Genomic DNA, 12,526 nt, shown 5'->3' on the forward strand with positions numbered 1-12,526 from the left:
CAGCTGCTGGTCTACACGCTGTTCTGCTTCGTGGTCCTCATCGCTGGCATCGGTGTCTTGGTCGCCTGCGCCTTTAAGTTCTTCGGTGAGCCACGTGGCGGGACTTCGCTTCGTTGTTGCCAAAATACACCGCTTATCAATCGCAAAAATCCGTACTAATTGTGTGTTGCTTGTAATTTATTCGAATGATGCCATTATTTCGCCATTGTCAAGCAAATTATAAATAAAACTAAATAAAACGTGAGGAAATTTTGGCGCGTTAGTTGCTGCAAGAGTTAATTTGAGGATAAAGCGCGAAATCAAGGACGAGAGAGGATCACGGAATTGTAAGAATGGCTCGACGATGTTCGGTAGGTGAATGTTTATATTCTCCCCAGGCCCCATAGCAATGAGCACAGCAGAGCACCTCAGTACCCTTGGCTGACGTAGCCATGAAACAATTGTACGCGATTTTCTGTGTCCTCTTAAACGCAGAAGTGTTTCCTCTCGACTTATTGTGGTCAACGCAGAGCCACACAAAGCTTGGGGAATGCATGCACCACGTGCATTCCAGCCTACAGTTAGTACACTCAGGGGAACCGACGTGATGGCCGGTATCATTCGAAGTTTGTCCTGCGTCTTTGGACGTTTCAGATGCTGTACAGACCACACAAGGTACAGACGTTTTATTTAAAATAAATATTTCGCAATGCTTTATTTTATTTTATGTAAGGCAACAGGATAGGTAAGCTTCAGGGAACAAATCAATTTTTGTTGTGTAATTTAGAATCTCTACTTTAACTTTCAGTCTTTCATTTATGTCCACAGGAAATATTTACCCTGAAATCGACCTTTTTCGAAACCTAGGCGGCACCCACCCACGCACCTTTTGGAAGCTGCTCCGGATCTGCGCCTTTCCATATCTCAAAAAAAGCTTATCATCGCCTATTCTGTTCTCGTTCAGCGAGATGGCTGTCGCTCATCTGACAGTCGTGGAAAGCTAGCTGGCGTATTTATTTTGAAACAATTATTCAAAAGCAGCCGCATACTCACCACACACCCTATATTTTTCGTGCTTGGACATGCTTTCGCGGGCAACGGACCTTGCTTTTTTTTTTACCTTTGATATTTAACGCTCATATAATGACGAAACCAAAGAAGTGGTTTAGAAAACCACACTTCCACCGGAAGCAACATATCGATCAACAATGACTCCGAATCTTCGCAACAAAATCCAGTGACGGACGCAGCGGTTACCGCGCGCATTTGCATCACAGCTTTCACGCTCAGATCATAGAAACAAGCATCAGCGACCGTGGCTATTGTCTGATTAACATGACCTTCGCTAGCGTGCCGTTGCCGGAAGCTGTGACTGTAAAGAATGCGGTTCCAGCTGGTTGAAGACGCAGCCCGACAAGTTGTTGCTGCACATTCTCTCTGCAGCGAGTACAGTGCTTCTCCTCGCACCGGTTAGAGGCATCCAAACGGACAACATCGATCAATCTGGCTTGAGATGTCATTTGAGTTAATTTGGAGTTTCCTCAGGACGGATCACAGTCGAGTTTACGAGAAGCTAACTGTCGGTGACTATCCTTTGTGATGAAGGCTACACTGATGGTCACTAAGGGAGCCTGCAGAGCAAGGCAGCTGGCATAGTAAAGAAATATTAGCAATGGAGACAACAGCTTGGCTGGCATCTATTGAAGTAAATGCGTCAGCATGTATTTCTTGAGTTTAGTATTTTTATAAAGCTATTTCTTCCGTTTCAAAATGAATTAGATGAAAACAAATGTTGATGCTTTGACCATTTTTCTCAGGAACTACAGGAGCTAGGGAGGTAAATATTTAGAATTATACTGAGTGAACACTGCAGAGAGTTTTCTGAACCACAGTAATGAACACTAATACGGAAATTGTTATTTAAAGGGTATTTAGTGCAGATTTTGGGTTAAAAGTTTGCTAAGCCTAGTGAAAATGCAAACAAAGAATTCAATATTCAGAAAATAATTCTTAATGAGTATCACTACCTTAGGTTGCTTATTAAAATGATACCAATTTGAATGTTCTAAACCTAAGACATCATAAGAAAAGGGTAACAAACATGATGGGCCTATCCTGTCCCCTTAAGTAATATTTAAACAAATACTTTTGAAGCTCGTCCTACGTGCTTTATCAACTTCAAACGGCAGCATTTTCACAAAACAATGCTTAATAAAGATTCCTATGTGGAATAAACAAATTTCTTACGGTTTTTAAAACTCCTTTCACCAACCATAATAGCATTCTTCTAAAAAAAAAAACTGACCATTGCGGCACCATTTCTTCAAACAAAAAAAAAATGTCTGTGGTTGAACCCTGCTAAACCTAGTTAGGCGAAGCGTACGCATAGTTGTTCTTGTTTTGATTTGGTTAAACTTGGAGTTATATTTTTTTTTTCGTATCATGAAAACATCCTGGAGCCCGGAGCTTCGATGCAGATAATTCTGCCTGATCACGTGCCTCCGGACCCCAAGCAGTACAGATATACATTATATGCACTTACAGCAGCAACATGGCGAATGCGTAATTATGCATGCATCGATACAAATTTAAATGGGGCAGCAGTACATGAAGTAAGCCATAAAACATAATGCATCGTATGAAACAACACACCTGTCAAGGCCCGAAACATAACGCATCCATCATATCGTTGGCAATAAAACATTGTTAAGTGCAAATAGTTGAAAATAAATCCTACTAACGCTTTAATATGAGCGAACTGTTTTGAAATACCGAGATAAGGTGTAGTTGAACAAGAGATTATTAATTAAGACTAAGACTGAAGCAGCATAAGAGGTCGTCTGCATGTCGCAATTAGTTCTAATGCGAGGAGTAACGTAGCGTGCATGTCGCAGGGAGTGTGGATCGGGCTTACTGAGCACTGTATTCAAATAACTCAGATCTTGTTTTATTTCTTTGTAAACAAACACAGCACTTTGAAGTAAAATAATATCTTCTAAAGAAGTCTTTCAGATTTCAAAAAATAAGGCAATCTGTGGCCTAGTGCTCCTAAATAGTGAATGAAACCAATCGCTTTCCCTGTTCCTTGAACAATGAGATATTTTGTTTTCCCGTCGTACACCACATAAGTAAACAATACTTAAGTAGAGACAGTGTTAGGCAACATTATAGCGTGGTTTTAAGTCACTATGGCAAAACATTTCTGTACTAGGAACCTTGAAAGACTTGCTTTCAAGTTCGCCACGTCGTGATTCCAGCATAAATGTTAACGAAACAAAGATGCCGAAAAATGTTCGAGGTTCTCTTTTTCCAAGCAAGCGAATACAAAAGTTATGTCTGAAAATTGATTAATTTATTTGTTTCTTAACAAGTTATCCTGCGCTGCATGAAGATGAAGACACGAAGAACTATAGAGGACGAGCGCTGACCCCAACTAATTTTATTGTAGCAGACACATTTTACATTTATGGACAATGAACGACTAAGCGTATGCCTGTAGAAAAACGCTTTGTAGATTACGGAAAGCAGACTAAACCTTAATGTGTATTTCAAAATCTGTATTCACTGGCTCGTGTTGAGACTGATGTGGGGCTGACGCACGTATCACCACTTTCCTCGCTAAAAAACGCTTCAGACAATTCGCGCGCTAGACTGTCCTTACTCTGCTCAGAATCATTATGCCCTGAGGTCGTGGCTCACAGTGCTGCTCTTACTCGTTACTGCAAGAGCGCAGTGAGCGGGTCGTTTCTCATGTCAGTCTGATACGTTATCAAAGGAACACTCATGTTCTCTGGAAAGTTCGTTTACACGGCAGCCAGTTTATCCGACCTATACTTAGGCACATTTAATGGGGATTTCACATACCACACTCGTGGCACAGTGCACGCAAAGATTAGTGTGTTTCACCCCGCAGCCTGACCTCTCAAGGTCGCCACTGCTGACCTAGGGGCACATCTTAGCCAATTTGCTTGATGCTGAGAAGACAAGCGGCATGGCGTACTTGCTGTCAATCCTTTTCAGGTTGGGGGACACCTTATGTATCTGCGTTGTTTTCTCCATGCTTTCATTGGTTCCCTTTGATCATCTTCAACAATGCTTTAGTCGCCGCGGTTAATACGTGGTCAAAGAATACTGCTTTGTGCAGTCTAGCAACCTCGCCATGAGCGCTCACCTGCATCATATGATGGCACGACTTGAGGTCGAACTGCAGAGAAAACACCGCAATGGCTCTTTTTACATTTTTAAAGTGGGCCGAATGAAAGGGTAAAAAATCTTTCCCGGCTCTAGGTTTGTAACACTAGCAAACACATCTCCGCGCTTGATGTTGAGGTCAAGTAACTGAAGGCTACATTGTTCAGACAACTGGTACATTTACAATGTTGCCAGAACTTGCGTAAAATTGCCTACGCTACATCCCAATAACCATCTCTTTTGGGCTGAATTGAAATTACTGAACATTATGCACACATAACGATCTTTAGGGCTGTTCCGTCGTAAAAAAGTGTAGCCGATATGTCATTTGATAAAACAAAACTGTTACAGAAAACAGGAGAGACACATGATCTGATGCAGATGCCCTGACGTTGTAAATCAGTCTGTCGTCAAAGTGGATAAAAGTAGCGTTATTATAAAACTCCAAATATGACATAAAATTGTCGACACTAAAGCCACCGTCATCCTTAAAGGCTATTGCGCCATTTGTCTCAAAGCAATTTTCAACACCTATGGGACTGAAACGTGGTTGCTAACGAAGAGGGTTCTATTTCCGTTGAGGACAACGCAGCGGGCTATGGAACTAAAGATGGTAGAGGTAACGTTAAGAGATTGGAAGCGTGCAGAGTGTGTCAGAGAAATAACTCAAGTAACTGACTCTCTAGTGGAAATCAGGAAGAAATGGGCATGAGAAGGACATGTAGTGCGAACAGGGGATAATCGATTGTCGCTTAGGGTAACAAACTGGATTACAAGGGAAGGAAAGCATAGCATGGGGCGGTTAGGTTAGGTTAGGGGGATAAATGAGGTTAAGAAGTTCGCAAGGGTGAAGTGGATGCTGTTAACACAGGACCGGGTTAATTGGAGGAATATGGGAGAGGCCGTCGTACTGCAGTGCGTATAGTTAGGCTGATTATGATGATGATGATGACAAATGTTCAAGAGCAATAAATAGGTGCTTATGTATTGCTGATGTAGTGTGGTAATCTTCATCGTCATGGCCACTGACATGCGTCGCGTGCTGCCGCTCTCAAGAACGAAGAAGTTGGTCGTTGTCTGTGTGATTCGCTACGACTTAAGCCCGGCTGCGAGTTCATCCCGAGCAGCTGGATCCATCTGCGATGAGGGGACGAAGATCGGCGAGTTTTATACGGTATATTGTCACGAGACACTAAGTGGGAACCGGGCGGAGTTCTCGGCGAGGGCTGGTCTGTATCGTAGGAGTAGTTCCAGAGGTCGGGTCGAGAAGGTAGAAGGCGTTGGCGGCAAAGGCGTGCGACATGGCCCGGCAGCCCGCAAGAGTAGCAGATTAGCCGGTTGTCCGCGCTAAGCCAAGGGTTCGTAGGGCGTTGACGTACCCTTGGAATAGGGACATGGAATGCAGACCCAGGCAAAGGCGAAGGAAGGTTGGAAGGTGCGGCCTGGTAGGAAAGAGATGCTGATGGCATTAGCGGCCTGGCCGCAACTTGGGCGTAAGTCGGTGGTGCTGTTACTTGCTCCGGCACGAGGCTGGGCGGGAGCGTGGACCTATGCGGAAGGACATCAGCGACGTGATCTTGCACGGTACGCCGTATGGTAGGGGCCAACGACGGAGCCATGTCAGGAGCAAGGCGGCCAGTATCCTGTAACTGAGGGACCAGTGATGGCGGGCGACCTCTTCTCGAACAAAGGCTTTGATTTGTTGAAGCAAAGGGCTGTCGTCTGATTGTGTAGAACCGCCCAGCGCTAGTGTAGAGATGACGACGTCTCTAACACCGGACCGGCGGGTAGAAGCGTACTTCTTACAAAGCACGTCGTAGCTCTGGCAAATTTTGATAACGTCACTAACCGTGGCAGGATTTTTCACCCAGAGCACCTGGCACGCGTCGTCAGAGATGCCTTTCATGATGTTTTCGATCTTACCCGCTTCGGACATTAGCGGATCGACACGCTTGCACAGGTCCACGATGTCTTCTATATAACTGGTGAACGACTCTTCGGCATGCTGAGTGCGCTCGCGCAAGCGTTGTTCTGCCCGGAGCTTGCGAACTGCAGGGCGGCCGAACACTCCCGCAAAATTCTTTTTAAATGCAGACCAAGATGGCAAGTCTGCCTCATGGTTGCGAAACCAGAGGTTCGCCACGTCAGTCAGATAGAAGATTACGTTACCTAGCTTGATAGCATCGTCCCATCTGTTGTAACTACTGACGCTCTCATACGCCGACAACCAATCGTCGATGTCTTGGTCGGCTGTGCCACTGAAGAGGCACGGATCACGCTGCCGTAGAGCTCCAGAACACAGCACGGTTCATCTTTTTCGACACCAATCTAGGGCCCCTCATCATCATCATCATCAGCCTGATTATACCCACTGCAGGGCGAAGGCCTCTCCCATATTTCTCCACTTAACCCGGTTCTGTGCTAGCTGCATCCACTTGACCCCTGCGAACTTCTTAATCTCATCCGCCCACCTAACTTTCTGCCTCCCCCTGCTACGCTTCCCTTCCCTTGGAATCCAGTTTGTTACCCTAAGCGACCATCGGTTATCCTCTCTTCGCACTACATGTCCTGCCCATGTCCATTTCTTATTCTTAATTTCCACTAGAATGTCGGTAACTTGAGTTATTTCTCTGACCCACTCTGCACGCTTTCTATCTCTTAATGTTACCCCTACCATTTTTCGTTCCATAGCCCTCTGGGTTGTCCTCAACTTAAGTAGAACTCTCTTGGTTAGCCTCCACGTTTCAGCCCCATAGGTGAGTACAGGCAAGATGCAACTGTTTTATACTTTCCTCTTGAGCGATAACGGTAAGCTGCTAGTCATAATCTGCGAGTGCTTGCCAAATGCGCTCCATCTTAATCTTATTCTTCTTGATATTTCCTTTTCATGGTCCGGATCTGCGGTTACTATCTGTCCTAAGTAGATATATTCGCCTACTATTTCCAGTATTTCGCTACCTAATGTAAACTGCTGTTCCTTCCCGAGGCTGTTGAACATTACCTTAGTTTTTGCATATTGATTTTCAAGCCTACCTTTCTACTTTTTCTGTCTAGGTCATCAATCATTATTTGCAGTTCATCCCCCGAGTTGCTTAGCAAGGCAATGTCATCAGCAAATCGCAGATTACTGAGGTATTAGGGCCCCTAATGCTTTCGAAATCTAATAACCCATCCAGAAAATGCAAAACTCAGAAACAGCTGTAGATGGATCATACACAAGTGCGAAAAGCACATGAATTGTTTTGGCTACTAAACACTCAGCATTAGCAAAACGTAAAGTTAATTTATGAAATACTGAATAGGCTACATGTGGCGCAAAACAGAACGCCACTCAACCACCCCATCCCTTCTCACGATGAAGGAAAGAAATATTGATAATCAGGTATATAATTCATGTCGTTATGAGCATTGAATAACGTTTCCGAAAAAGAAATGATGTGAAAACTGGAGTAAATACCAATAATGTTTGCCACAGCTTCATGTTTGTTTCCCAGACTTGTGGAATTCAAACTAAGAAAGGTAATTTATTACGGATAGCCGAACTATTTTTTTTCTATGAGCAAGCGAAAAGATTTAAGGCTGTAGTATTTTTCACCGAATGGAGGAGCCAGGGTTGTGAAAATCTGTTCTATGCACGTGGCAGACAATTTGTGCTAGGTCACCCATGCAAGTTATTTTGACTACGGAATAAACCAGGTACTGTGCAAAAAAAAAAATACACTTTTCCGTTCTTGAACCACGTGTAGTAGTATAACACTTTGCTGCACACTTCGCCTGGCAGCTCAGTTTCCGGTATGTCGCTACATGTTCTCGAAAAAGAACACTTCATATTTTTTCTCACGCATGCTACATTTCTTACGCAACCACTGATAGCTTTAGACGCGGGCAGAATAATTGCCGAGAATGTGTACTGGAGCACACTGTCAACTATAATACGGAGACACGATGCTCTATCTATCGTGAGAGGTCCCAGGTCAAGTAATGGTACTATAGTTAAGCTCTAGCCACACTGTGACCTCCGGCTCGTCGAAGGTGAAGTGGCCTGGCATGTTGGCATTGGTTGATACCTAGCGTAGTGAAGCTGTTGCTTCAAAATGTGTTCTTTAGTATGCTGATACCTCGTACACGTTACCGCAGGCTGCTTGAACCCAACCATCTACCCGTCAACGTATATGATTAATGAAAACACGACTTGCCTCACAGATGACTGCACGGATTTCGGTAAGTGAAACACCCAAACTTCTATGATTTTCTCTTTTTGCAAACATATATCCAATTGATCTCCCTCAACCCTAAATTACGTAATACTGCAACCAAAGCGTCTTCTGACGGAAAGAATCGACAGTGATGGCGAATAAGTTGCATGAATATTATAAAGTCATCACGTTTCTATATTTTATTGCATAGCCACTGTTCAGTTACACTGTTTACAATCAACAGCCAAATAAATTATACCTTTCACATTGCCGTCTGCCTTACAGTACGAAGCCGATTACGTACCCTAAAAGCACCGTGAATGACAAAAAACGACGTGGCGAATGCCATTTAGCTTTTCTCTGAAGAAATGATGCAAGTTTCTTGTGATATCTTGCATGTCACATTTGGTCGCTTCACCAAGTATTTTTTTAACTCTATAGAGTTAAGGGGGCGCTTTTGCAAGGGTTAGTTTGAAATTACATTCTTTTCATTACATTTACACTGACTTCAGCGTGACGACAGTTTCACTCGCATGCAGCGAGTGGCCGGTTAAGCCCATTCCAAACAACCTGGCCCCCACGCCAGAAACATTTCGCCCCACTTTGACTGTTAGTTAAAATGCAGCTAATTACGTGGCCTAGTCGCCAATTTTGCGATTGTGGGGTCGTTCTAAACCAGTCATTGTATAATTTGCTTTTACTTTGCCGAGTAACAATGCATTACCAGTTCCATAGGAACAAATGTATAAGGCACAGAATTTTATTTCATTGCGGATGGAAAATGAAAAGTGATATTGGCCTCTTATAATAAACGACCGGTGATTCTTGCTGTTTAACCTAACGGTTCTCTTGGTTGTGTTATTGTGTCGTAATTTCTCATTTATGAATGTTCACAAGCGTCTAACAATTACGCATGTACGGTTAAGCATTTATGCGATACCCGTTGACTTGCTTAGGTTCATATTGCAGTATTAGTGGGCTGGTAGATTTGTTAGTAAAACGAATACATGTATTTGAAGGTTTTAACAAAACACGTTGCTGGGATAGTTGATGAAGCATCGTTTAGAAACAAGTTATTCGGCGCTAAATTAAAGACAGGGGCACATGAAATACACAAATACACAAGAAATACACAGCGCCCGTCCTGTGTATTTTTTCCTGTGTCCCTGTTTTTTAATTAGTGCTGAATAACTTGTTTCTAAATTTTGAAGTTCTTAAGGGAAATAAAAACAACCGACAAAAAATATGTACAAAGTTTATGTGCAAGAAAAACAAATATGCACCTTGCTGATTCGCGTAGAACACCGAAGATATACACTGCCCTCCACGTGAAAATGTTAACACTGCAGATTTCAGGTGTCAATTCATTGTAAAACTCGGTGTTGTCTCGTTGGCTTCCTGCAATTACCCGGATTGGTTAGCAGGGTCATGCCGTCACAAATCGTATAACCCCTCGTTGAATTTTCGGACACCCGCTTAGAAAGTCGAAGGACTGTCACATGAGCAGGAAATTTTTTGCCGAAGATATTGAGGGTATTTACTCTAGCCTACTTAGCCGGTTTGATAAAGAACCGCAAATTTATCGACAAGACCCCAGGGTGTCAAACGCAAACTCTGGAACGCTTGGCAAAGCTAAAACAGGTACCCGATTGTGGGAAGTTGGCTGAATATCAGAGCAATAAGCAAATATTTTGCCTTCTCTCTACTGACTCGACGGAAATGAGCGAGGAAGCGTCCTTTCTGTCTTTAGCGTTTTAATAACTCACACAAAGACATTTTGGATGCTCACATTTTTTTTCCTTGCGGTATTCTGATTATTCGCTAGTGCTTACAGTGGCGTGCCTACTTTTGTCATTTCAATCTGGGAAGCTTGCGCATCACATTTTTGTGAGAGTCTTGCAGGTCGGAACTAAGATTCTGTCTTCTGAAATGCGCCTTGTCTGCACTGGTGTTTCTCCGTGCCGGTCTGAATGCGTTCCAGTGTGAACAAGACAGATTTTTGCAACTCTGCTTCCCACTTACACAGTATGTGACGCACATATGAAGCCCGGCTTAACAATGACGCGCGATCTGATCTGATTGCCCTATGAGCAGTGTGACTTGTGATCTAAGGCTCGCGATGGGTTAAATGGCCATCTGGCCCTTACGTATCCGCATGAGCTTGCAGTCTCTGCCATGTCACGTGATCCATGACACTGCAGAATCTAGCCGCTATCAGTGTCCGGCCATGTCACCTGTCAAAGGCATGCGTGTGATTATTTCCTATGCACATAGGCCCCATCATATGCCCCAGCTAGGGCATGACCTCGAGCATACTCTTCACTCATCATTCTCAGCAGTCTCAGCATTCTCAACATCATTCAGCACTCTCAGCATTATTATTCACTGCGTCCAGATTCAGACACTCAAGCACGCCCCGATTCCCATTTCCTCTGTCACTTTTCTATTCTGACAGTGAGCCGCGCTTCCGACTCGATGACGGATTCAGTGCTGCCGTGCGAAGACTTTTACGAGCATGTGTGCGGGGGATGGATGCACACGACCAAAGTTCCTCCATACCGCTACGTTACCAGCACCCGCTTCGAGGCCCAGATGGCTGTCGATGACAAGATCATTGGTCTGTACGCCAGATGCTTTGTGTGCAGTGTTCTGCCTGCGCAAATAAATGCGATTAAATCGGTCACGTATTGGGAGAAATTGTTGCGTTTAATCATCATTTTGATTGGGGCATATTAGCGTACATAAATGCGATTAAATCGCTCACGTATTGGGAGAAATTGTTGCGTTTAATCATCATTTTGATTGGGCATATTAGCGTGCAAAAACGGCACACATGCAAGATCTGTACCGCTTAAAAAAGCTATGTACCATGTCGACCCAGTAAAGATCCGTTAAATAAATAATCTTTATCGTGATCACCCTTTAATACACTGCACAATGGCTTGAACTGTTTCATTGAAATTATCTTGTTCCACCCCCTGCAGGTACAATCTTCAACAAGTTCACCGTAGTATCCGGCATAAGTTTAATTTGCTGTAAAATAACCGTCATTTTGTGAAATTTAAGCATTTGCTAAATCTCGCAAGAGACGAGTGCAGATAAATAGAACTCACATAACCAACATGTGCGCGCACTTCTTGCCTAAACGGTAACGTCTACTAATGTTAGGCTGGTGCAATGGTGGAGAGCTTCGTTTGATGATCAAATGGATGGTGACAGAAGACACATCAGTCATTGCAAATTATTTTACGTCGTTCACTAAAACTCTTTATCCTGCATGCTTCATAATCTGAGCATATAACGATTCGTGTTTGTAGAGGTTTCTGGAGAAAACTGTACATCGTTTCTTTTTCACCCTGAATTCATCTTCGCTGCCATTTTGATTGTAATTTAACTTTTACTATCATGGTCGTCGTAACACAAGCCCCTATATATGTGGGTGCTTTTCACAGCAGACAGTTGAGGTGATATGTGTGATAGACAGAGGCCAATAGCTAGCTACTTGTTTACAGAACAGGCAAGGCACGTTTGACGGTAGTTAACGACAAAGTTGTCAGCTGTTAATAAAGTAAGGGTAAGCTCAGTTGTGAAATATATGCTTCTTTCGCTGATCGTAGTCTGCCTATAGGTTATTCTCTTTTCAAGTACATTCAAAGTTCCATATGAATGCAGCAACGGTTGCGGAAGTTCGCACGTTTTGAGAATACGTGTACTACGAGATGTAGCGAACTAAGATTTGCAAACGCGCGCTATAATTAGTGCAGCTTTTTCATACACAAGTGGTGAAAAAGACATTCTTTGATATATTATACTAGCGAAAGCTATCGCCCCTCCTTATTATAAATCATAACCTACTGCTTTGTGCATTCAGATGAAGTTATCGTTCTTTAATGGCTAAGCTATACTTGAGTGTGTTCGTAGTCATTGTCAAGAAAAATAAGAAAATAATTAGTTAGTACCCCTGCTAATTTCTTTTTATATGAACGATGCAGTCGGGTGCGCCCTTTAGTGCTTGAGAAAAGAATAGAATATTGTTACCGGGAAACGCGGGACCAAAGTGACGTGCTCACTGACAATGATGACGACTGAGGAACGCGACCACGACGAAGCGTTGAGAAAGAGGACGACGCTGACAGAGTGGATACTGCACGGCTACTGAA

The 12,526-nt window shown here is 43.4% G+C and overlaps 1 protein-coding gene across 1 annotated transcript in view; it reads left to right on the forward strand.

Moving 5' to 3' along the window:
* Positions 1-10,841: 10,841 nt before the first annotated feature.
* The window catches only part of LOC146209851 (neprilysin-1-like), a 97,160-nt gene continuing 95,475 nt past the window's right edge, over positions 10,842-12,526 (forward strand). Inside the window, exon 1 of the mRNA XM_084581322.1 lies at positions 10,842-10,983. Coding sequence (XP_084437448.1) covers positions 10,842-10,983 — 142 coding nt within the window. The remainder of the gene's footprint in view (positions 10,984-12,526) is intronic.

The sequence above is a fragment of the Amblyomma maculatum genome, chromosome 1 (assembly GCF_055883805.1).
Source record: "Amblyomma maculatum isolate TAMU_Amacu chromosome 1, ASM5588380v1, whole genome shotgun sequence".
Classification (NCBI taxonomy): Eukaryota; Metazoa; Arthropoda; class Arachnida; order Ixodida; family Ixodidae; genus Amblyomma; species Amblyomma maculatum.